At 39.1% G+C, this 12,818-nt stretch overlaps 1 protein-coding gene across 1 annotated transcript in view; it reads left to right on the top strand.

Moving 5' to 3' along the window:
• LOC306754921 (ERC protein 2-like) overlaps positions 1-12,818 on the top strand; it is a gene marked incomplete at both ends in the record, with an annotated part of 113,241 nt that overhangs the window by 30,053 nt on the left and 70,370 nt on the right. The window contains one exon of the mRNA XM_079239089.1: positions 2,935-3,102. Coding sequence (XP_079095215.1) covers positions 2,935-3,102 — 168 coding nt within the window. The remainder of the gene's footprint in view (positions 1-2,934; positions 3,103-12,818) is intronic.

Below are 12,818 nucleotides of genomic sequence, written 5' to 3'. Positions count from 1 at the left end.
TGACACATTACTTTGTCTCACCACATGATCAGCACTTTTAGACAGCTGAGGAAAAGTGCTGGAGAGTTTGGAGTACGTTTGCAGGAATAAAGTGTTGAAAGCGAGGAAGAGGCTGCGGGCTGGGAGAGAGGGGCTGCTAGAAGTTGACAGTAAGAACAATCATAATCGAGGGAAAGAAAAACAGGTGTGGAAATTGCAGGAGAAGAGAAAGGTTTATCATCCTCTCTTGTTACTTGTCTTTAATCTCAACATGCGTTCCAGTTAATAAAGAAATGCGCAGTTTCTCACAACGGACATGCTGAAGAATTTGTACTTCTGTTCAAAAAAAGTAACACGACAGCGGTGTTAATATCCTCAAGCCCAATGATCTGTGAAGAATTGGCATAATCACTTTCTACCTTCTCTCTCTCTCTCTCTTTGCTTTCACCTTTTTTTGTCTGTCCTTTCATCTTTCCCTTCTCATGTATTTAACATCCCCCCTTTCTTGTCACTTATGTATAAAGTCTGGCAGCGGTGAGTGCTTTAAGAGGGTATTAGCAAGGCGTCTATGCAGTACTATCACAGCTTAGAAGGCCAGTGCAGGTGAGACAGCAGGGATTTCCTGTTAGGCCCCTTTGCTACATTCTTGTTAAATTGCTCCTTGCCAGGTGGAGTTAGAGCAGAGGAGGTCTTTCTTTCTTACTGTCCCACACACAGCAGCACACACACACACACACACACACACACACATGCATACATACACTGGTGTAACAAGAACCACAGTGGCATCAGTACACAATAATGTCCACACACATACTGGACATGCAAAGGATTAGTAATATCACTACTGTGAGTGTATACGTGGTTGTGCAAATGTAATTTGTGGAGGACAGAGGTGTTCTCAGTATTAGACTTTGGTTGCATGCCAGAGGAGCAATATGAGATAAATACTTCACCATCTTACACCGGGGGGTCCTGGCCTGCTTCTAATGCAACAGCATTAGAGGAGCCCTCCATGTGTCTTGAGAGGGCTCTCTACTCTTTCCTTACATAAGCAGATCCACATTCAAACAGGTGGGAAGAAACTAACTTTAAATGTTCTTTTAGTATTTCTTTTTTTTTTTTGGTCTGTTTTTCCATCCATTTACAGCTATGTCTCCAGTGATCTTTAACTGAGCACTGAATGAGTCTCTCACACTATTTCTTCCCTCAGATAAAAGACAGCATGTGCTTGGCTCACTGATAGGCTCCGTGGTCTGCATTAGATTTGCTTAGAGCGGCAGCAAATTGTCACTGTGTGGTGCAAGTCACTGAACACAAGCAGTTTCAGAGCAAAGCTGTCGTTGTCTTATTGGAAGCATAATTTCAGATGACCTCTGGAAGAAAATCATGTACCTGAAGAATTGATGTAGGCAAAATTATAGATAGAAACTGACGTAGCATTTTTATTTAAAATATCACAATTGGTTGGATAAACATCTAGTAAATCCTTCCCACTCAAACTCAACAAAAACATATAAACTGCAAAAAAAAAAGAAAAAAAGATGGAACTTTGACTCAACTAAACTTAAAATCTACCACACTCACTTATTGCTGGCATTTCAAACAGACTCTTGTTTGCGTTGTTCAGGGACTGAATGGCCAGTAGCAGTTTTCCCAGTCAGGCAAGTCACATGTATCCTCTAATATCCTACAGAGCAGAGAGCTGTTCCAGCATTATACAAGCAGAATGAAGAACTCATTGTCTCCCCTGAATCTAAAGTACTACTAATGGCTAAACTCTCCAGCACCCTGGCTAAGTCTTCTCCACTTAACGTTAAGAAGTGTGATCCACTGAAATACCACACCAAGTGCAGACTAAGGTGCCATTTGTCATTTTTTCCAACAATATAACATTTTACCACTTTTCTTTTTCGTTTTCTGTTAAACAACGTTCGATCTGAAAAGTAAACAGGATCTTTAACTGACTTGAACATATTCTCAGCTGCTTGAATAAGGTTTCTCCTTTTGTGAATTTTTTTTAATTGTCTTGTAAAATATTTGAGAGATGAGCAGGAGAGCAGAAGAGTCTGTTCTATGTTTTCACACCGTGTATATTGTGTCCATATAACCCTTGTTAAAATGTCAGCAAGCTTTCTCTTACTACCTCCTTTTATCACTGTGTGTGTGTTTACATAAAACACACACTTTGAGTTCAAATGAGTTCACAATGAAGCACCGTGGCAAAAAAAAGTGCTGGAATAGAAATCAGTTGTTGAAAGAGCACAATGTCTGCTCCTGACAGCCAGCTGAGAAAGTGTGTGTCAGTGTAGGTGGTGCGGTAGAATGCTGATGTCCTGAACTAGTTCTGGAGTGAGCTCAGACATCCTTCATCTCATTGCACACAGCCAGATTCGAAGGATTTTAATGTGCGAGGGTGAAACGAGTGAGCAGTGGGACCTACAGCAGCACCGGCCTAGTCATACAACACTCTCAGGAACAAATGATGGGATGGGTTCCAGGCTCCTTCTCTTTCACATGCACTTTTACTACATCAGTCCACAGTGGTTCATACTGTGGACATTAGGTCAAAGTCAAACTTTTACTACTTCCAAATGTCAACAAGTAAACGTGTTGAGAGATGTGAGTTTTAGAGCTAAATAATAACACATGGTCCACCTGACGAAGAACTAAGAAGAAATCATGGTGTGGGATTTCTTCATGTTTTCTTGTGGGTTTCTGTGAATGCTTTTCCTTTTGTGTAGTGCAGCCCGACAATCAAGGGATTCAAGTTTATTCTCAAATGGTTGACCATGACTATCTATTGCAGATGACTGTCAACCTGCATTACATAGTCTGATGTCTTTCTGCCTCATTATGAATGCTGGATATTCTGTGGGAGTACAGGTTCATATCACCCTCCATTGTGCTGCTGTTATGTATTTATCTAAACGTCTTGTTCCTAATCAATTCTAGGTAGATGCTCTGCGAGTCCGTCTCGAGGAGAAGGAGCAGTTTTTGACCAAGAAGACGAAGCAGCTCCAGGACTTGACCGATGAAAAGAGCACTCTAACGGGAGAAATCCGAGACATGAAGGACATGCTGGATGTCAAGGAGAGAAAAATCAACGTCCTGCAGAAGAAGGTACCTTATTAAATCAACTTCTAGCATCAAATACAGTTTAAAGAGCTGATGCACAATAGAGCAGATAGATATACTGAAATATTCAAATCAGTTCTTATTTTCTGTGATAGACCATTTCCAAGACTTGCTTTATATTTACTTGGCAGTTGGATGGGAACACAACTAGTATCTGTACTTATGTTTCATTTAGTGCAGCCAGACTTCAAGTGTGTTGAACATCAAATAAATACGCCTCATATAGAAAACAATGAAGCTACACAAAGCCTTTATATAAAGCTACTTGAATCATTATTTTTCATTCTAATCTTTGCTAAAATCATGAGAAGTATGTGAGTTTCTTGTGGTGACACACCTGCCGGCCTATTGCTAATCCTCAAAGTTTCTTTCTCTGCTTTCACAAACTCTGTCTGCAGTGAGCAAGGAAAACAGTATTTCCCTGTGAAACGAGCTGATTGCACTGTGTTTTTCCTTCTAATCACCAGTTGTTAGACTGATAAGCAACTTCCTGTTAATATTAAAGAATAACAGATTATTCCATCAGAACTTATTAGAAACCAAAACTGGAGCAAAAAGTGAAAAAGAAAGTAGAGAAACTGTGAAGTTTACATTTGTTGGGCAGTTAGAAACACATGTTCAAATAAACTTGTTTCTTAGTGTGTGTAGCTTTTTGAGATAAAGTGTCTCATCTATGGAACAAAAATAAATAAATAAAGTTGAGCTGGAAAGATTTAATGCCATGTCATGATTATAGGAGACAAGCTAAGCTCTATACTCAGCAAAGAAATCCAGTGTAGAAAAATGATAAACAATGACCAAATCATTTCAAATGCTTTGGCCACATAATGACACTGGTTTAACTTGAATAACAACAGATTCCCTCCGGCGCGGCCTCATGCTTTAATTTTATGGCCACAGAATAGTTGTGGGTACCAGTCAGTACCATATACTGGCAGCTGCAGGTGGGTTGTACAGTAGGTGTAATGACAGTCAGCTACAGTTATTGTTAAACAAACTTTAAATTCCAAAAAAGTTGGTTTTGGATGCAGGGACTTTGGAGGGTCACAGCTCCCATACCAAACAAAGAAGCAGGAAGATATGTTACCTGCCAATAATTTCAGTGGAAAGTATTGATATTGATTGATAGATCACATATTTGATCTATTTTTAAAGCACTTATTATGTCACAAACCAACACAAAGTTCTTTCAATAGTTAAAAACAGTTAATGCGTATTAACATAAAAAAGTAATTTAAAAATATTTTAGGAATTCTTTCACATTCTTATAGACACACATGACAAACATACCCAGACAGACCAATAGAATGCAAGTATCCCCAAAGTTCCCTAATTGCTCCTTCCCTCCCTATTCTACTCAAACAATAACTCTAATCCTTATTTTTGTCTCTTAACTGAATGCAAGTATAAAAATTCCAAAAAAATTAAACATGAAGTTAATAAAAATCTGCCTTGATGACTGCTAAATGACTCTAGAATAGAATAGAATAAATATAAAATAAATAAATCACAAATAGCTATAATAAAGATTCAGTTGAAAGTCAAGGACAAAAAGCCTCGGGCCTCTTTTTAAAAACTTCAACAGTCTCTGCAGCCCTGAGGCTCTCTGGCTGGTGGCTCCAAAGACATGGACCCAGTGGTGGAAAGAGGTCTTGTTGTAGGGTTTAGGAGACCGGTACCAGAGGATCTCAGGGTCCACAAGGGCTCATAATTGAAAATCAGGTCAGATAAAAAAGAACTGGTGTAATATGTTCCCATCCCCTGGTCCTCGTCAGGTCAGGTCAGAACTCGTGCCCCTAAATACATTTTGTGCTGGTAAATACATTTGTTTAAGTTTGTAAATTAAACAGATGTATTTACTCTTTTCCTGTCTTGTAGTAGTACGAGTCTGACATACTTTGGTCACATGGCGTCATTTTTTTCTGCCCACATACAGTTTGATTTTGACCAAACTTCTGTAGTGACAGGTTTAAGAGCTGAAACTAAATCTAAAGATTTGAACACAGATACCTGAAGCACATACTATCAATAATGATGCAGAAAAACAACTACAATTTATCTATGGTGGGCTGCATGGTGGAATAATAGTTAGCATTGTGGCCCCACAGCAAGAAGGTTGCTGGTTCGATCCTCTGCCTTTCTGTGTGAATTTGCATGTTCTCCCCGTGTATGTGTGGGTTCTCTCTGGATACTCTGGCTTCCTCCCATCCTCCAAAGACCTGTGTGTTAGGTTAATTGCTTACTCTAAATTGCCCATAGGAGTGAGTGTGAGTGGTTGTTTGTCTCTGAGTACCCTGCCTTTCACCCAAAGACTGGGATGGGCTCCAGCTTCCCCAAGACCCTTCATCGGATTAAGTGGTTTGGATAATTATTTATGGTGCTCTCAGACCTTACAGATGTCTTTCTTTCCTTTTCTGCTTACAGAACACAAGCAGCAACACACACTTGTGCTGCTTGTCTCTGAGGTCTTAATGACTTTTATAAGGGTAGGTGTTTAGACAAGGCCTGTGGCTACCTGTGGTGCACATGTTGACGATTCCTCTATAGACTAATTACACCCACATAAAGGTCTTCTCTCAACTTCCTTGTTTCCTCTCATGTCCTCAAATTAGGGTTCCCTCTCTCATCCTAACCTCCCCCTTGCTGAGTTTAATGAAAGCAAGCCCCAAGGTCACACACAGTACCATCATTATGTATGTGTGCATGTCAAAGTCTGTGCATTTGGATTATTATGTGTTGGAGTGACCTTCCAGGTGTTTCAGAGCAAGTTTAAAGATGAGCTTTAAGCACTGCCTATATTAAATTGGCTTGTAGCTGTGGCTCTTTAGCTTGTTCGGAGTTAAAAATCGTTTATTTATACATGTTGCAAAATTATATTTTATTTATATAAATACATGCAGATGCAAAATTGGACCATCAGCCACATTTGTCATTTCTGTCACTGCAGCTTCAAAGGTTAGCTTCCAGATGTTAGATGTGCTGCTCCAGGACTTGATTATTACCCATCCAGGTAATATGTTTATATAGAACCTCCATCATGACGTCCAAAAATTATATACAAATATATATATATATATATATATATATATATATATATATATATATATATATATGTATGTAAAAATTATATACAAATATATATATATATACAAAAAAAAAAAATATATATATATATATAGATGGGAATCTCAGAATTAGACTGAAATTATTTGTTGATACCTAGATATGCTAAATGATCTTTTCATGGTAGTATTTCAAAAGACACTATAAAAGTTATGCTAATTTCATTAAGGTCTGTTGGGAATTAGAGAAGCCTTTCCACTGTTGTTTTGGCATTAAATTCTTTAATTTAATGCCATTTAAAAAAAAAAAAAAAAAAAAAGCACCGTAATGTTGAGGATTTTAGCGCTATTGATGGACTAATGTGTAAATATGTGACACAAAGGGAGCCTGACCAGACGTCCATCTATGACGAGTAAGGGGTGAGAACATGTTGGATGACAGGTCAGCTGGTGTTTGGTGTTTCTGGTTTGGTTTATGTGTGTTAGTAGGAAGTGTGTTCTTGCTCTCGTCCCAGTCATAAGGAATTGATATTTGTAGTGCTCAAAGCAAAACCAGTCTGTTGGATGTTTGTGAGAGAATGAAATAAAGTGGGATGGAAGAAGTTATGTCCATAAAACAAGTCTGCTTGGATTATCAGAATGCATTTCATAGACTTTGTCCTGTTATAGATAAGTGATTTTTTATACTTTTACTTTACCTCCCTGTTGCTATCCTGCTTTGGATGTTTGAGATTTTCTTTAGTTTTTTTTTTGTTTTTTTTCCTTTTCCCTCAATTGTTTTAATTACCAGCTTTCTTTCATTTTGTTATTTTGGCATTGGGATTACAAAGCTTGATTCTTTTAGGATCAGTCAGCAGATTTAAGAGTTTCTTGCACACATCTCATGTCTAGAGCTGACTATATAATTGTGAGTAATGCAAAACCATCCCATTTTTCTCCGGATGAGTTCTCTGACTCTGGATTGGTTGCAATCATTTTTTGCTCGAAGTGTAGAAGTTGAATTGCAAAGCGCCTTGACTATAGTTCATTTATGTAATATTTCACACATGAGAGAAATAACTGTCAGATTGGTTAGCTGATGATATACAAACAGGCCAGTGCATCCCACAGTGATCTCCATGGTAACCGTATACAGGCATAAACAGTGCATTGCTGCTAAAACGCCACTAAATTTCTGTATCTGTCATTATTGTCACATGTTCAGTCTGTGGAGAGTAGGAGTTGTGTCTTCTGGCCTCTGTGTGGAAAGTCACCTTGATTTACAGCATGGCACTATGATGTCATTGCTATAGCTTGAGATCTATGTTGAGCCTAATAGCAACAGACCGAATTTAACTAAAAATAATGAGGAGCTGCTCTTTGAATTAAAAAGAAGAAAACTTTGTGTGGGCATGTTGGTCATATGCATCACAACACAGAACAGTGGGAGCTCTGTCCAAGTCCTTGGTCAATGAGACCATGACCAATGCATAATCATGCATTTATTATTATTTTTTTTTTTTTCCATTTTCAGTTCTTTTTTCCATCTTTGGCTGAGGGGGTAGGGCTGTTGGAGGTACACATGCAGACCCGGTTGTGGTGCGGTTTTGGCATACATGTGTTATTCATGTTAAAACATTGTGGTCATCTCAATCCATATTCATGCTTTTAAAAAGGCTGGCTGTGTGCATGGAAGTATAGTATCCCCTATCATGTTCCTTCGCACAGCAGCCACAGACAGGGGAGATTTGATTACGTCTGCTTGGGCTGCATGTGTGAACATTTGTGTGTGTCTTTATGGAAGGATGTCCTGTCCACAAGGGGCTTTCTTAGTTATAAGTGGGTCTCCCCAAGACATTCTCAGGGAAACACCCTGCTTTTTAGTGCAGCCTCTTCCAGAGTCTTTCAGCGCTTGCTCTGGCCTGGTATCATCACTGGCTTTGGCCTGGTTTCATCAACATGACTCTGATTGGGAAGAAAAGTATGGAGATTGATAGAGAGATTAATAGTCATTCCTTTGTCTTATACATTTTTTCTCCTCCTTCTTCCTCCCATTTGCCCCCTATCTCTGTGAACTTTCCGCTCTTCTTTATGTTAATTTTCCATAATGCAGTGAGGCTGGAGTCTTACTGAAATACATGCAAATCTTATGTCTCATGTTGAATAAATGAATGCACAGCATCTAATTGCTTTCCTTACTCATGCAGGCTTTAGCTGACGTTGTTTTCCAAAAACAAACTTCAATGTTCCTTTTCTATCATCTTTCTCTCCCCCTGACCCAGATCTTTTACACACCAGTCCAAAGCAACACAGGCACTATTGAATGTGATGCATATGGATAGTGAAGGGAAGTTCTACGTTGAGTGAAAGGAAAATATTAGTCCAGCATTGGCATAGTGTTTGTCAAGTTGTATGGACTCTTGTATGGCATCTTTGTGATGACTAAAGTGAGCATTCACGCTTGTAAATCTGGACATTTTTGGAAAGTGAGGACATGGTGAACAACTTCAGGAAGCTGTTTGATTATTAACACCTAGTTTCAGAATAGGTTTTAGTTTAGATTAAGTGAGGGGACCTGACAATTAAATATGATGGTTCATGCTTTGCTTGGACTTTGCAAACTCATGCCAATGAAGATGCATTTTATTTCATTCTTGTCGTTCTATATTCTGTTTCACATTTTATTTTATTTTATTTTATTTTATTTTATTTTATTTTATTTTATTTTATTTTATTTAGTTTAGTTTAGTTTAATTTAATTTAGTTCAGATGATAATGGTGGTCTGGATGGTCACTTCCAAAATTTAATGGAATCTTAAAATCTGTTCAGTGGTTATTGCATGAAGTTGCTGACAAACGGACGGACAAACACCATCTCCTTGGTGGAGGTACAGTAATTACACCATCTTAATACATAAAGTTATGTGAAGAAAATAATGTTTATATTCCTAAAATCAAACCAAAATACTGCCACATTATAAATAAAAAAAAGACTAATCCAAAGATTCAAAATGCCTATTTGAATGACTTTTATTGCAATGAGGCATTCACTGACTGCATCCACCTCATGTTAGTCAATTTCTGTTACTGACACATGGGATTTTTTCACTGGTTACATAAGTAGACTGTGCTTAAGGTGTTTCAGATGAAAAATTGAGTGTGTTTGTGATAGACATGGCGACCTGACCAGGGTGTACCCTGCCTCTCGCCTGATGATTGCTGGGATAGGCTCCACCTTCCTCGCGACCCTGATTTGGACAAAGCAGTCCAGAAAATTATTTCAAAGAATGAATTGAGTGTAAGAGATGTATCTAACAGATCTCTATATAAATATCTGGAATATACTTTATTTATGTCCCAGTGTGTGTATGTATGTGTGTGTACAGTCTTGATTGATCTGCGATGAGGCCACCATTGCTTTTAATCATAATAGATTCCAGCTGACCAATCACAGTGACGAGACATGACTACAGATAAGTCCGCTGGAACTGTGGAGGTTCCGGTAAACTGCCTGTGATAGGCACCCTCCCCCCCCGTATCCCCCTCCGTTTCTATCAGCAATCAGCCAGGGTTAATGGTGAAAGCCCGAGGGTGGTTGATTGGAGCCAGGCTACACATCAGTCAAGAGAAATTCTGAGTTGGGCCACATACGTATCAGGCCCCAGCATTTCAAGTCTGTCCTCCTCCTAACCACAACACGTGGACTTCACTTGCAGAAATAAAATGTGTTTGATGGCCCTCCAAAATGATGAAGAACTCAAATGTTCTCTGATGATGAAGCACTATAACTCAGGCTGACCTGTTAACTTGTTGGCAGTCCAGTATTTCATCCTCAAAGATCTTAGAGAGGCACTTAAGTTAATGTTCTCACAGGAAAATGGGTCACGATTTGACTCTTGAACTGTCAGCTGAACTGTATGACTCTACCGTTGTATTTCACTTGGGCCTGGGTCAGAAGCTGCAGGTTGCCATGCAGCTGCTGTGGTCCCCACACCACAGATCCTTCTTTCTTTCATTCTTTCCTTCTTGATCAAAAGGCTCTCATTCTCTGTCCTTGTACAGAGGAGAAAGGAAAGGGAAAAAAAAAATACTAATGGCGCTGGGAGCAGAGGACTAAAGCAGCAGTGTAATTACCCAGCAATCATTGCAGCATTCCGCAGCTGAGGGGGGCAGAGATACAGTCTTGAGCCTAAAAAGCAGGGACGTGGATCGAGTTGGCCGACACGCAGACATACTCGTGTTCACGTACACAGCCAAAATTGCACAAGTATAATCTGTCTTCATTGAGCTGCTCTGGGTCTGCAGGAGGCTCACCCTCCTCATTTTGCTCTGTGGTCAAGAAATCAGTATGAAAACAACACTCGCTTCGTCTTTCTCTGGGTGTCTCTGTCATTCACTGAGTCTGCATGTCTCTGTATGTGTGCACATATGTGCACTCATGTCTAATTGATATGTATGAATGCAGTGGAGGGTTTTCAGTGTGAATGGCCTTCTGGAGGGTGGAATGTGCGGGGAGAAGGGGGAAGCTGTCTACTTGTCAAATGTGCAAATGCTCTGTGCAGCTCCCATCGCCTGAACCGGGCGTGACACTTACGATAATAATCACAGGCTGATTGTAATACATGGCTTTTCTGACCTGGACACTCAAAACAGTCACATATTACAATGAATATAAAGAATTACACAGATGATATGGTTTCCTGTTTGTGCTGGTGTGTGAGTGACAAAATGTCTCACTGCCTCATATTAAGCTCCTCAGATATTGTTGTTTCAGCAACTGTAAATTAGCTTTCAGATTCAAGTTCCTTTTGGAAGTTCAACAAACATCTGATGCATGCTCTGTTTACACTGACTGCACAAACATAATTTCATAATTTTCATCATTTTTTTTTGTCTATGAATGAAAATGCATCCATATTTGTACTGTTCCACTAAGGCATGCAGTTTGTAAAGGCATAAATAACTTCAATATATGTTATAACTTGAATGTGCTTTTACTCTGGAGAAGTTTCTCTATTTAATTTTCTAGATTTAAATTTACTTTATTTGGCAGATCGAGCCTTTCTTTGTTATATTTTATCTTATATTCTGTTATTGAGGCTGTGCATTGCTGGGCAGCTCTTTCTTGTGCACACAGCAGCAGGAAAGTAAAGCACATATAAGATCACTCAGATTCATGTAGCTTGTTTTGCGTTTTCATATCTGGTTATCTTTCTGTAGATGAGTACTCATCTTTCTACGTTGTTGCATGTTGATCTGCCGATGTTCCAGCATACAAATGAAAGCGTGTGTTTCCAACGGACAGAGGTACCTTTGTACTTTTTGGAATAGAATGATTCTTGCAGCAGTGGGGCGAGTTGGAGACCTTACTTACCACTGAATCCTGTCAAAAATTCAAGGACTTGTTTGCTTTGTCAGCTTTAGATCATGCCTCTTCCTGGCCTTTTTCTTTTCTTTTTTTTTTTTTACTTTGAGCAAAGAATGTTTTGTGAGAAAGTGCAGAGAAGAGACATGAAGGCATCCTGACACACCTGCACATCAGCTGGACAAATGAGAAATTAATTTATTTCCCATTAAGGAGGCATATTTTGCAAGCGTTTTTGCTTACTTTGACATTTGGCACTGCACAGAAGAGAAGCAAGAATTATTTTAGGACTCGAGTGTCACTATTTTTTATCCTCCCTCCTCCTCCTCCTCCTCCTCCTCCTCCTCCTCCACCCTCTCTGGAGCACTACTCATTTTTTGAAGTCATTGTGCTGTGGTGAAAAACAGGATAAATGATGACAACTCAAGAATGAAAAAGAGGCAACACTTTAGTTTGTGCTTTTAGTCACATTCTCGTTTCCACTTGCAGCCAGGGAACTTTCTGTTTTGTCAAGATGGTGAGGAAATTTTGACATGAAAAACATTTGGTTTTATTTTCCTGCTCCTCATTCAGGAAATCAAATAATGATTTAGCGTTTGGTGAGTGTATTCATGCGTCTATGCACATATATGTTAGCAACAGGTTTATCAGGGGTGCAAGTAAAGCCAGACAATTTGTCCCTAATGTAATCATCTTTTTTAATGTTGAACATTAATGATATCACATACAAAGACACAAAAAACTAAATAGAATTATATTTATTAAGCAATAAAAATGAACACCAAATTTTTCTGTTTTTGGCTACCTCTGGACTTGTTGTAATGGATAATTGTGCTTATGGCTGTAAATTACCACTTGGAGGCGCCAGCTTACACATTATGATCCTTCAACAGTCGGCCGGTTCTGTCCCTGCTGTGTTTCATTGGCAGGAAAAGGCTGAAGGAGGTAAACAGGTTAAATCAAGTTCAAGCTCACCCTCTTAACGCTAAAAACACATCTTTCCTCTCTGTTCCTCATGACCGGGCTGTTTCGCTTCCAAGGCCCATGACTCTTCGTTTAGAAGGCCTTTGATGATCCACAGATCAAAAATCTTTGATGGCAAAAACATGGCACAAACATGCAAATGGGCTTGTTTGAGTTTCCTCCACACACGCATGACTTGACGTAGAACTATGATATTTCCAATATTCACCCTTTCAAACTTTTCTGGCTTTCCTCTGACCTAGATTTCTCCTGGAAAATATGCATTGTGTTACTACATATTGTTCAGCTTGCAATTATTGTTCTTTTGTGTA

Source organism: Telmatherina bonti, assembly GCF_933228915.1.
Source record: "Telmatherina bonti genome assembly, chromosome: 4".
NCBI lineage: Eukaryota > Metazoa > Chordata > Actinopteri > Atheriniformes > Telmatherinidae > Telmatherina > Telmatherina bonti.
This window is presented reverse-complemented; position numbering and strand designations above follow the sequence as displayed.